The sequence below is a fragment of the Sus scrofa genome, chromosome 4, assembly GCF_000003025.6.
Source record: "Sus scrofa isolate TJ Tabasco breed Duroc chromosome 4, Sscrofa11.1, whole genome shotgun sequence".
Lineage (NCBI taxonomy): Eukaryota > Metazoa > Chordata > Mammalia > Artiodactyla > Suidae > Sus > Sus scrofa.
The window spans coordinates 30,989,489-31,003,482 of record NC_010446.5 but is presented as its reverse complement, the minus strand read 5'-3'; the positions used below and the strand labels follow the sequence as shown (position 1 = coordinate 31,003,482).

The window sequence follows — 13,994 nt, the reverse complement described above, 5'->3', positions numbered from 1 at the left end:
AAGAAAGGTGAAATGTGTTGTTTGGTTATGGCTTGAAGGGAAGATGATTGAAGGGTGGAGGTAGTAAAACAGTGAAAACCCCATAATGTGAGAGGAAATAGGAAGGTGAGACCAAAAGAATGTGACAAGTAATAAATCCAAGTAATAAAGGGCTAAGAAGAAGTTGTTTAGAGAAATCTTCTCCATGGTGAAAGCTTTTGAAATAGAGGATGGACCCCCATCTTGGGGACAAGTTCCATGTGGTGAGCAGCTTAAAACCACACTCACTCACTCACTCACTGTTAGCACAAGTTCTAGACTCTGGGATGTCCATTAAGTCAGAAGATTCATGTATTCTACTCAGTGATTTTGAAAATGAGGGGATGATTTCTTATGTTCTTAGGAAGGTTGAAATAAGTTATGCAAGAAGAAAATTTATCTGATTACCATGAGAGTAATTCTGTTTAAATTGGTTGGTAATGGAAGTTTTCAGCCATTCCTTTTTTCCTCTCATTCCTGTGATTTCAGATTTCATCATCTGCCTACCGGGCTTCTCCTGATCCTTAGAGAACTGGTTATAGTGGCGTGAACCCTATTTTTTACAGAGGAGAAAAGTCAAAAGCCCTCTACACCCCTCCTTTCCAGTTCTTACCCTCACTTCCTCTTGATTCTTGGTCCCTACCTCTGGTTCTGAATTAGCTAGTTTCGGTTAATTGAACACAGATTAAAAATATATATATTCTCAAGTGAACTATTGAATGGCTTCATCTGCTTGCTGGAAGATATGGAGGCTCTCACAAGAGAAATATTGTGTTATACACCACACAAAGGACTTCCCTTTAGCTTGTCCTCTGGTTAAGTTCCATTCCTTCACCAGAATCCACACTCTGGAATAGGTAAATCTCCCTATCAAATGCAATGCAATCCCTATGAGCTCAATGTTTACGAAAGTTGTATAGCAGGGATGGATCCTAAGAAGCTGATATCATTTCCTCAGCATCTGAAGAAGATTGAAGAACAAAATTATGTCTCATGACATCCTAATAGAGGGATTGGAACTTGTATCCTATGCAGGTGCTGTGCTGGGTACCATAGGATGTTTATGTAGTCCTCAGAACCTTTCTGGGCATGTTTTATCCCCACTTTATAGATGAGGAAACTGAGTCTCAGAATAGTATCCAACATTGATTGTTACCATGCTAAAAGAAAGTGTTGGGATCCATGTGGGGAAGAGTAGGAATAGCACTTTTTGTTCAAGAACGGAAGAAAAAGAAAAGGCCAAGGTTATGAAATACCAGACAGGGTACCTATCAGAGCCATGCCAAGAGGGATGGCTCCTTTTGTTCATTTCTTAGACGTCGACACTTATTTTCCCTTGGAAATGCAAAGCACCTTAAACAAAGATCCTTTCAGTGCCTATTAAAAGATTATTTTTGTCTCTATTTGTAGCCTTTCATTTATCATCAATGGGTATTTTATCTCATGCACACCTACATAGTCCATTATGCTATATTTACATTTGTTTAACACATTTAATTAAGACCATTGTTAAAAATTTAGAAAGGCTTTCCCTTTCCTGAAATTTGGAAATTGAAGGTAGCATTTAGCAGGTTTCCTTGTCAACCACAGTAGTCATTTTTAGAATCTTAAAAGGAGTAATCCCGTTACCCACACAGTACTGCTTTCTAAGATCATGCAAGTGGAAGTCTTTTCTTAAGCAAGCCTGCAAACCTACTAGCAGTGTTCCAGACTCCAGTAACAATAGTGAAAACCTGACAGCCTTCAAGTACTGATTGGGAAGAGGGTCCGGTGGGGAAGGACAAAAAGAAGAAAAAAATACAGAAAGGCTATTGCCTGCTTGCCTTTGGCCTTTTCTTATTTCAAAGAGGTTTTAGAAGGAGATGTGGGACACTTAGGTATTTGAGGTGATGGAGAACTTCATGAATATTATGGTACCTAGTACGTCATCAAACATAAGATGCCATTGCTGATACCCTCCAACAGGAGATGTAAATTTAGTGACTCTGGTCAGTTCTAAAACAGGCCAACAGAAACTATAAATAGTTCCTGGTGATAAGATGATCTTCCATATGAATTTCAGAAAAACTTGTCCATTTATGTTTTGAAAATGATCTTTCTGAGAACTAGAGAGCTGTTGGATTCCTTTTGGTGAAATTTAGCACTTTTCCTTTCAATCCCTAACTCTTCTCCATTCCCCTTCCCCCTAAAAAACTTGCTTTTTATTGAAACTAAATTTAATTTTGAAAGAAAGTTTATAAGGTGAACTATAGAGAAATCAACATATTTCTGGGTGAAAATGGTCAAATATTGGTGATTTCTTAGAGTTTGTAGGGTTCAACATGATATTTTTGGTCTAAGTTTATGTGTGTTCTAAGTGTGTTTTTCTGGAAAGCCGTGATGGGACAAATCAATGTTGTTGCCTTGGTGACCTCCAATTTCTTATGAATCTTAATGCCTTCTTTAGCACTGCAGACTCCAGAGTAAGACAAGAATGATGCTATCGGAAGACCCAGGTATTAATCAGTAGATAACCTGTGCAGAGTATATCCCTGTTTCCTCCAGTATGTGGGACTCCTTGAAGGCCATCGCATGCAGTTTGCTTAACTTGGAGATACAGCCTTCAAACTAATTTCAACGAAGCAACCAGAGCAATTCTTCTAAAATAGAGTCGTCACACCATGCCTCCTCTGTTTAGACACTCTCATTCTCTAAGGGCCTCATTCTCTAATGACCTTGACTCTCTATGTAATCTGTCCTCTTTCCCCTGTATCCCAGCAGCATCTTGTTGACCTCATCCCCTCCTTCTCTTCCCCTCTGCTCTGGCTGCTTTGTTCCTTTAACACACAACAAACATGTTCCCCATTTTCTGAAATGCTGCTTCCCAAATATGCTCATGATTCCCTCCTTCAGGTCTCTTTCCAAAAGTCTGATGGCCCAAGAGCCCTACCTTTGCCCTCTCCTTTATGTGGTAGTATCACGTACACCTCTATTCCCTATCATTTTTATTCTACATTATTTAATTCCACAGCACTTCTTGCCACTTCTCCTTTATGTAATAATACGTATGTACACCTCTATTCTCTATCGTTTTTATTCTACTTTAACTCCACAGCACTTTTGGCCACTTGATTTGTTATATATTGCTTTGTTTATTTACTTATTACTTGTCTCCCTCCATAAGCATGAAGATTCCATGGTGGCAGATATCTTGCCCCTTTTGTTCACTGTGTCTCCCTGGTGCCCAGAGTAGAACCTGATACAGAGAAGCCATTCAAGGAACACATGAATGATCTCTTTCAGTTCATGAAAATCAGGGGGATGACTATGGGCAAGACCTGTCCCCAGTGAGGAAAGGATATTTCTTTTCTTTTTCTTGAATAAAAAAAATTGATTTCTAGAAAACACATACTTTTTTATGTCCGTCAGTAATATCAGTGGTCTGAGATGGGTCTGCTTACTTGCCAGCAGGCTTGTCAATCACACATAGTGTGAAATCTGAGTTTTGTTTTTTTTTTTTTAATTTAATTTTTTTTGGTCTTTTGTCTTTTTTTAGGGCCACACCATGGCATATGAAGGTTCCCAAGCTAGGGGTTGATTGGAGCTTCAGCCGCCAGCCTACGCCAGAGCCATAGCAACAGGGGATCTGAGCCATATCTGCAACCTACACCACAGCTCACGGCAATGCTGGAGACCCTTAACCCACTGAGCGGGGCCAGAGATCAAACCCTCATCCTCATGGATACTAGCTGGGTTTGTTAACACGACGGGAACTCCATAATTTTAAAAAAAATTTTAATTAGAGCTGATTTACAATGTTCTGTCAATTTGGGCTCTGCAGTAAAGTGACCCAGCTACACATATTTATACATTCTTTTTCTCATATGATCTTCCTTCGTGTTCCATCACAAGTGATTGGATATAGTTCCCTGTGCTATGCAGCATGACCTCCTTGCTAATCCATGCCAAATTTGCACCTACTAACCCCAAACTCCCAGTCCATCCCAATCCCTCCCCGTCCCCCTTGGCAACAAGAAGTCTGTTCTCCAAGTCCATGAGTTTGTTTCTTTTCTGTAGATAGGTTCATGTGTACCATATACTAGATTCTAGATATAAGTGATGTCACATGGTATTTGTTTTTCTCTTTCTGACTGACTTCACTTAGTATGAGAATCTCTAGTTCCATCCACATTGCTGCAAATAGTATTATTTTGTTCTTTTTTGTGGATGAGCAGTCTACAAGCCATATATACAATATATTGTGTACATGTACCACATCGTCTTATTCCATTTATCTGATTATGGACATTTAGGTTATCTTCCATTTCTTGGCTATTGTGGATAGTGCTGTGATAAACATAGGGGTAGATGTAACTTTCTGAAGGAACATTTTGTCCAGATATATTCCCAGGAGGAGGATTGCTGGGTCATGTGATAGTTCTATATTTAGTTTTCTGAGCTACTTCCATACTGTTTTCCATAGTGGTTGTACCAGTTTGCATTCCTACCAACAGTGATGGAGGGTTCTGTTTTCCCCACACCCTCTCCAGCATTTGTTATTTGTAGACTTATTAATGATATCCATTCTGACTGGTGTGAGATGGTACCTCATTGTATTTTTGACTTGTATTTTTCTAATAATTAGTGACGTTGAACATTTTTTTCATGTGCCTGTTGGCCATCCATATATCTTCCTTCTTTGAAGGAATGTCTATTTAGGTCTTGCGCCATTTTTCAATTGTGTTTTTTGTTTTTTGGCTGTTAAGTTGTATGAGTTGTTTGAAAGGATACTTATTTAGATCTATTCTACTCTGGCCATCTTTGGGCAACTAGAGGCCAAGAATTTCCTTCTCTTTTTTTCTTACTGTCACCTTTTTGTAGCAGGCAGCCATTCAGTCACTGTATGTAATCTTCATTGTAAATGAATAAGTTAAAAATGCATTCAAATTTTGATTGGAAACTTTTTGTTGGAGCTTGTTATATACTCCGAAAAGATGCAGAAATCATAGATCGTTAGATTTTCACTAAGTACATCCCGATACCCAGAATCCAGATCAAGAAACAAAACAGTACCAGAATCCCAGAAAGCCCTTCATGTCTCTATTAATGTAATAACTTCCCCAAAGTTATCCTACCCATGCTTTTATATCAGAGGTAGTTTTGCTTCTATTTGGACTTCATATAAATGGAATCATATAGTATGTACTTTTCTGTATGTGTCTCCCTTTGCTCAACATTATTTTTATGAAAGCCATCCATGTTGCAAGTAGCTTTAGTTCATTCATTTCTGTTGCTATATAAAATGCCAATTTCAAAGTATCACAACTCATTTACCCATTTATACTGTTGGTAAGACCTTTGGGATAATTTTGATATGTGTGTATTACAGAAAGTCCTATGAATATTCTTGACTCAGTCTTTTGGTGAACATGTCTTTATTTGTGTAGGATAAATACTAAGAATAAAATTGATGAGTCAAAAGATGCATGGCTTCAGCTAAGCGGATAATACCAGACCTTTGCCCAAAGTGGTCTCCAGCATCGTGTCCCAGAGTTCCAGTTGCTCCTCATCTCCACACTGGATGTCATGTCTGACATTTTAGCCATTCTGGTTGGTCTGTTATGAACACAGTGTGGTGTTAATCATTTTCATTTCCCATGACCAGCTCCGTGGAACACTTTTTAATGAATTTGTTTGCAATTTGGATAAAGAGAGTCAATTTTCATAAATATTAAGTAGGTAGCATAGGTGGTATGTGACTATGGCAGCTATCATATGGGTGATAATTAAATGACTAAAATTTAGTAAACACTTCTTTCATTAAAGAATTTCTGCTAATTTACGTATTCTCTTCCTTTAGCAAAGCTTTTGCTCTGGAAAATTCAATTTAATAGAAGGTTATTGAGAGTTCCTGATGAAAGAGCCCCTCTACAGAGTGGTCTAAGGCTACCAAGATCCATATCATAGAAAACTTCCCAGAGGAGACCACCCTCTAAGCTGAGTCTAGAAGCAGGAGCAGGGTCTCACACTGGGGCAGAAGGTGGAGGTGAATGTATTGGAAAAGCTTGAAAAAAACCTGGAGGTGTGAAGGCATATGAAACATCTAGGAAATTTCTAGCAAATGTGCAGTTGTGATGACCATAACTGATAAAGAAAACTGCCAACTTATTTTCTGTAGGGAATTATGACTGCAAAAATGACTGGGGAAATAACTATTAAAAAAATAATAATAATAAAGTCAAAAAAAAAGAAAAATGACACTTGAGAGTTCCCATCATGGCTCAGTGGTTAACAAACCTAACGAGTATCCATGAGGATGCAGGTTTGATCCCTGGCCTTGCTTAGTGGGTTAAGAATCTGGCATTGCTGTAAGCTGTGGTGTAGGTTGCAGATGCGGCTCAGATCCTGAGTTGCTGTGGGTGTGGTGTAGGCCAGCGGCTTCAGTTCTGATTAGACCTCTATCCTAGGAACCTCCAAATGTCATGGGTGTGGCCCTAAAAATACAAAAAAAAAAAATTAACATTGGCCTCCAGAAGTACCAAGGGTCAGGAGTAAATTGAGATTATGACTCAGTTAACATTACTGAGTTTTTTTTTTTTAGGGCCGCACCCATGGCACATGGAGGTTCCCAGGCTAGGAGCTGAATTGGAGTTGTAGCTGCTGGTCTATGCCATAGCCACAGCAACGCCAGATCTGAGCTGCATTTGTGACCTACACCACAGCTAATAACCTCAACGCCAGAACCCACTGAGTGAAGCCAGAGATCGAACCTTCATCCTCATAGATACTAGTCAGCTGCATTTCCACTGAGCCATGATGATGGGAAATCCCAAGAGAAACAATCTTGTATTTGAGTGGGGAAATGTTTTATGGAGAGCCTTTTGCTTTCCACGTTAGGCCTGATATCAGCTCTCTCTGACATGTAGGAGTGAGCAGTATGTTTATTGCCATCAAGAGTATCTAGAGAAACAGTATAAACTCTATAATTTTTCCAGCTGAGATGCTATTACTGATGAAACAGAAAAGCAGTGGCAGCCTTTAGTTATACCAGTAAGCATTTCATTAATCTTTTCTGGGTTGCAATTATTTATTTCTAACTAACGTTTTACTATAGCATTAAAAAAATACTCTTTTCAAAATGAAAAGCAATAGCCAAATGCATTGTCTTTGTCTGAAGCCGCATTTTAGTTTGCTCTTTGAAAAATAAAAGTCCTTTTATCACTGTAACCTTTTAAGATATTTTAGTGAAACTTTTCAAAATGATTAGAAGACTTTTCCCCCCACTAATTTCAAAACATTCGAAGAATTAAAAATACTGTAGGGAAGGCCTATAATTTCTGAATAAACTTTGTTCTATTTCAAGGCCAAATATAACTCATTTGTTGAAAAAAAAAAATATGGTGGTGATCAATGTGAAAAGAGTGTGTCCCTCTGTCTCCGGAGTCAGTAGTTACAACATGTGATATTCTTTACCTGTAGGTTGAAGAAAAAGTCCCAGTCGGTGGATATTACTGCTCCAGGGTTCAACCCTTTGGCTGGTGCAGGAAAGCAAATGCCACAAGCCAGTAAGCCGCCTGCACCCAAGACACCCATCATTGAAGAAGAACAGAATAACGCAGCAAATTCCCAGAAGCATCCTTCCCGGAGGAGTGAACTGAAGAGGTTCTACACCATTGGTGAGTACCACACTTTATGTAAGTGAATAGAGGGGGTCTATTTAAACAGCACCATGAATGTGTGGGCCTGTGGCTAAGTGCCCCTTTGTGTACATAACATGTACAGTCGTCCCTCAGTATCCACGGAGATGGGTTCCAGGACCCCTCAGAGATACTAAAATTCTAGGATGCTCTCAAGTCCCTTATATAGAATGGCATAGTATTCGCATATAACCCAGCACATCCTCCCATGTACGTGAAATCATCTCTAGGTTCCTTATAATACCAACTATATTGTAAGTGCTATGTAAATAGTTATAGGTGCATAGTAAATTCAAGTTTTGTCTTTTGGAACTTTCTGAATTTCCTCTCCAAATATTTTCAGCCCTCGGTTGAATGTGTGGATGCAGAACCCAAGGATACAGAGGGCCAACTGTTTATCTTTATCCTGGTTTATGTGGACATTTTCTCATTTAGTCTGAACATAAAGTTGGAAAATACTGCAAACCTTCAGAAAAGTTAAGTAAGAAAAAAAAAAAAAGAAAGCAGACTTGAGGACCTTTTCTGTTCTGCCTCAGAGAAATAAATTGTATATGGTTTTCCAAGTTTTACGCTTTATGAGCTATTTTCTTTTTGGTCAGCCTTTAGGCAGCACCAGTTTGTTTTTGGTTTGGGGTTTCTCTTCTTTTCCTTTTTCCCTCCCGGCTCTCAAGTCTCTGACCCTGTTCTGTCAGGTCCTTGAGGCAGTGGATGATGTTAGCCAGTAACTAACGAAGCCACTAAGAAACTAGAAAATTACTGCCTTCTGAGGAAGGACAAATTGCGCTGTAGGTCTGTTGTCATCTTGCACATTGCTTCACAGCCGAAAGACTGACACACATCCAGATCTCACTGCATGGCAGGGTGGTAGGCTGTGGATAGAGTTGGGCAGGCATTATGCTCTCTTCCCCAGGTAGGATAATATCCTATAATTTTGAACTTTAACATGTAATTGGAGTGTTAGAGGTAATCAATCCAAGTAAGTTGAATTACCAACGTTTATGTACCAATATCTTTCATTATGTCTTTGACCTTGATTTTTAACTGACAGGAACAATTTTTAGTGTTTTGGTGTATTTGAGACAGAAGATGTGAAACATATATATGGGAGAGGGTCATGCTTAGGGGAGATGAAGTTAGAGAGATGATGGGTGCTCTTGTGTTGTTTCTTGTTTCATTGGGGAGATTTGGTCATCACCAAAAGCCCTCCTTGTCGACACTGGCTTAATGGCTTTACCAAAGTTACATCAAAGGGGTCATATTTTACTTGCTGTCCAAAACCCCAACACCCCAGTAGAGGATGTTTGGAATTTTTTTCTCAGATGTTTTTGTGTCTCTATCTAGAAATGTCATCAGACCAGATTTCTAGTTCTGATCTCCACACCAATTTTCTGCATGTCTTTGTACAGCCATTCTCCTGTGTCTTTGGGTTAAATTACTTCCTTCAAACGTGAAGAGATGCCTCCGTGTATGCCTTCTAGTATTTCAAGGTTTGACTTCTGAAGCCATGCTTTCCCTTCCTGCTGTTTTATGTCTTCCTGTACCCCTCTCAGATTTCCTCTTTCTAGAGGAAGACGTTCAAGTCTCATTTTTCAATAGGCAACAGGCTTGGTGTCTTTGAGGATGTCTATGGTCAGGTGGAATGCAAATTTTTACAAGAGAGTGAAGACAGGCACATATTTCCATTGCAATAGCAGAGTTTTAAAAATCAATCAATTGAAAAGCCTCTGATGTTTACATAACTGCCTCTCCATTTTCCAATGTCCTCTCCTCTCATCCTTCAACATATGTGCCACCATCTATTACTTTTCTGATTTATTACATGGCTAAGAAGACAGTATTTCACCTTCAGAAAACCAAGTTTATTGTACAAACTCAGTATTTCTTAAAGATGAGAACATGAGAGTGGAACATTGACCAGCTTGGCCAAAGCAAATAAAGAACTACATCTGAAGAATAGAAGTCTGAATGGTGTTTGGATTACAGAAGGATGAACTATAAGTTCTTTTAAATTGTCCTGTTACTAGTGAATGTTTAATTATTGTACTTGCAGCTATTTGATTTGTAGTCAGTGCCTGTGGCATGTCTGTTTGTTGAAATAGACACGTGAATTGTCAAGTATCCTCTGGTGGTATAATCCTTCTACTAATTTTAACCTGGGGACATTTTCAAGGCTGAAATATTAGCAACTGTTAATCGCCTATATTGAAAGATCACTTCACAGAACAAATCTATTTTAGTATCCCTTAGTAAATGTCTTGGTAATCCTTTTTTTCTTAGTTGATCCTCACAATTCTTATAAGTACTAAATTCTCTATTTTAATAAATGAGGGATAGAACCCTAAAGAAATTAAAGAAAAACTGTGAGCAGGAGTTAGCAGACTCTGCAAGTGAAATTAACCTTCTCATGACATTTTAGAGTCAGCCTTCTATGTCACACAGGAGGATGCCATCCCCCTCTACACAGAGGTGAGTCAGAGGAGTTCCTGTGTGTAATGCAGTGGAATGATATTTTTACTGCAATTCCCAGATAGTCTACCTTAAGGAAACCATACCAACTAACCCATCCAAGGGCCAATATACCTTTTCATTTAAAGGTATGCTTTCAAGGTCTTGATTTATGGCTCACACAGCTGGAAAAGCCTGGGAGCCCTCTTGTGGCAGAGTTAAGTACTACAATTAAATTTAGCAATGAAGTGCAGTACTGTATTTAAAGTGGTTTACTAAAATTCAAGCCATCATTCTGGGAATCAGAGAATTTTTTTACATTAAAAAAAGAACTAGAAAGTTTTGGTTTTATTTAATGTCGCTTATTGGGTAATAAGCGGCTGCATCAACTTTTCTAGAAACTGCTTTTGATCTCACAGCTTTTATTCCTTGTGAGTTTATGTATGGATGTACTACTTGTTGAAAGAACTCTAGGAAAGAGAAATTGTTGCCTCCTTGTGTAGATGATAGATTCAGATCCTTAATTATTCCTAATAACAGAAACATATTAAGCCTGTTGTAGCAGTAAAAAAAAAATGGGACAGAATATACTCATGGCTTTTTTATAGGAGAAAAATCCATCTTATGAGAAATATAATACAATTTCATTGTTTTAAAATAAGTAGGGGGAAATCTATCCTCTACCGATATGAGATATATGAGTCTTCAGGTAAAGCAAAAGGAATGTAATTACTGTATCGGGACTGTAGCTAAAGAAATTTTTTCTTTTTTTATGTATAATGATTTTTATTTTTTTCCATTGTGGCTGGCTTACAGTGTTCTGTCAATTTTCTATCGTACAGCATGTGACCCAGTTACACATACATATATACGTTCTTTTTTCCCACGTTATCATGCTCCATCATAAGTGACTAGATAGAGTTCCCAGTGCTACACAGCAGGATCTCATTGCTAATCCATTCCAAAGGCAATAGTTTGCATCTATTAACCCTAAGCTCCCAATCCATCCTGCTCCCTCCTCCTTCCCCTTGACAACCATGAGTCTATTCTCCAAGTCCATGATTTTCTTTTCTGTGGAAAGGTTCCTTTGTGCCCTATATTAGATTCCAGATATAAGTGATATCATATGCTATTTGTCTTTCTCTTTCTGACTTACTTCACTCAGTATGAGAGTCTCTAGTTCCATCCATGTTGCTGCAAATGGCATGATTTTGTTCTTTTTTATGGCTGAGTAGTATTCCATTGTGTATATATACCACATCTTCCTAATCCAGTAGTCTGTCGATGGACATTTGGGTTGTTCCCATATCTTGGCTATTGTGAATAGACCTGCAGTGAACATGCAGGTGCATGTGTCTTTTTCAAGAAAATTTTTGTCCAGATATATGCCCGAGATGGGATTGCTGGGTCATGTGGTAGTTCCATGTATAGTTTTCTAAGGTTCCTCCATACTGTTCTCCATAATGGTTGTACCAGCTTACATTCCCACCAACAGTGCAGCGGGGTTCCCTTTTCTCCACACCCCCTCCAGCACTTGTTATTTGTGGACTTATTAATGATGGCTGTTGTGACTGGTGTGAGGGGGTATCTTGCGGTAGTTTTGATTTGCATTTCACTAATAATCAGTGATGTTTAGCCTTTTTTAATGTGTTGGCCATCTGTATATCTTCTTTGGAGACATGTCTATTCAGTTATTTTGCCCATTTTTCAATTGGATTGTTGGCTTTTTTGCTAATGATGTATGTAAGTTGTTTGTATATTTTAGAGATTAAGCCCTTGTCAGTTCATCATCTGAAACTATTTCCTCCCATGCTATAAGCTGTCTTTTTGTTTTCTTTTTGGTTTCCTTTGCTGTGCAAAAGCTTGTCAGTTTGATTATGTCCTCTGGGCTTATTTTTGCTCTTATTTCTGTTGCTTTGGGAGACTGACCTGAGAAAACATTTCTAAGGTTGATGTCAGAGAATGTTTTGCCTATATTCTCTTCCAGGAGTTTGATGGTATCTTGTCTTACATTTAAGTCTTTAAGCCATTTTGAGTTTATTCTTGTGCATGTTGTGAGGATATGTTCTATTCATTGATTTGCATGCAGCTGTCCAGGTTTCCCAGCAAAACTTGCTGAAAAGACTGTCTTTTTCCCATTCTATGTTCTTGCCTCCTTTGTCATAGATTAATTGACCATATGTGTCTGGGTTTATTTCTTGGTTCTCTATGTCTGTTTTGGTACCAGTACCACACTGTGTTGATGACTGTGGTTTTGTAATATTGCCTGAAGTCTGGGAGAGTTATGTCTCCTACTTGGTTTTTGTTTCTCAGAATTGCTTTGGCAATTCTGGGTCCTTTGTGATTCCATATAAATTTTTGGATTGTTTGTTCTAGTTCTGCGAAAACTGTCATAGGTAATTTGATAGGGATTGCATTGAATCTGTCCAGTTTTACCAGCATCACTTGCTAATGGGACTGTCTTTTTCCCACTTTATTTTCTTGCATCCTTTGTCAAAGATTGATTAGTTAGCCATATGTGTCTGGATTTATTTCTGGGTTCTCTAAACTGTTCCGCTGGTATCTAGTTCTTTTTTGTTGTACCAGTACCACACTGTCTTGATTACCGTAGCTTTGTAATATTGTCTGAAGCCTAGGAGAGTTATGGCACCTTCTTGGTTTTTGTTCCTCAGGATTGTTTTGGTAATTCTCGGTCTTTTGTGGTTTCATATAAATTTTTGGATTATTTATTCTAGTTCTGTGAAAAATGTCAAGGGTCATTTGATTGGGACCACATTAAATCTGTAGATTGCTTTGGGTAGCATGGCCATTTTTATAATATTAATTCCTCCAATCCAGGAGCATGGACTATCTTTCCACTTCTTTGCATCCTCTTTGATTTCCTTAATTAATGTTTTATAGTTCTCAGCATATAAGTTTTTCACCTCCTCGGTTTATTCCTAGGTATTTAATTTTGGGGAGTGTGATCTTAAAAGGTATTATATTGTATTTTCCTTTTATAATATTTCATTGTTAGTATACAGAATGCAACCGATTTCTGAATGTTAATCTTGTATCCTACTACTTTGCTGAATTCATTGATCAGTTTGAGTAGTTTTTGTGTGGAGTCCTTAGGGTTTTCTATATATATAGTATCATGTCATCTGCATGCAGTGACAGTTTTACCTCTTCTCTTCCTATTTGGATGCCTTTTATTTCTTTTCTTTGTGGCTAGTACTTCCAATACTATGGTGAATAGCAGTGGTGAGAGTGGGCATCCTTGTCTTGTTCCAGATTTTAGTGGGAAGGCTTTCAGCTTTTCTCCATTGAGTATTAAATTGGCAGTGAGTTTGTCATAAAAGGCTTTTATTATATTAAGGTATGTTCCCTCTATACCTACTTTGGTAAGAGTTTTTATCATGAATGGATGTTGGACTTTGTCAGATGCTTTTTCTGTATCTATTGAGATGATCATATGGCTTTTTACTTTTCTTTTGTTAATGTGGTGTATGATGTTGATTGATTTGCATATGTGGAACTATCTTTGTGAAACTGGGATGAATCCCACCTGGTCGTGGTATATGATCTTTTTTATATGTTGTTAGATTTGGTTGGCTAAAATTTTGTTGAGAATTTTTGCATCTATATTCATCAAAGATATTGGCTATAGTTTTTTTTTTGCTGTTATCTTTGTCTGGTTTTGGAATTAGGGTGATGATGATGTCATAGAACGTCTCTGGGAGTGTTCCTTCTTCTGTACCCTTTTGAAAAAGTTTAAGGAGGGTGGGTATAATTCCTCTTTGTATGTTTGGTAGAATTCACCTGTGAAGCAAAATGGCTTTTTCTACCATGCTTCTGTCACTAACTGTATAATCT

At 38.2% G+C, this 13,994-nt stretch overlaps 1 protein-coding gene across 5 annotated transcripts in view; it reads left to right on the top strand.

Moving 5' to 3' along the window:
- OXR1 (oxidation resistance 1) overlaps positions 1-13,994 on the top strand; it is a 519,109-nt gene that overhangs the window by 251,470 nt on the left and 253,645 nt on the right. For all 5 annotated transcript variants that reach the window (XM_013996553.2, XM_013996555.2, XM_021090590.1 and 2 more), the window contains one exon: positions 7,477-7,673. In XM_013996553.2, the coding sequence (XP_013852007.1) occupies positions 7,477-7,673 (197 nt within the window). The remainder of the gene's footprint in view (positions 1-7,476; positions 7,674-13,994) is intronic.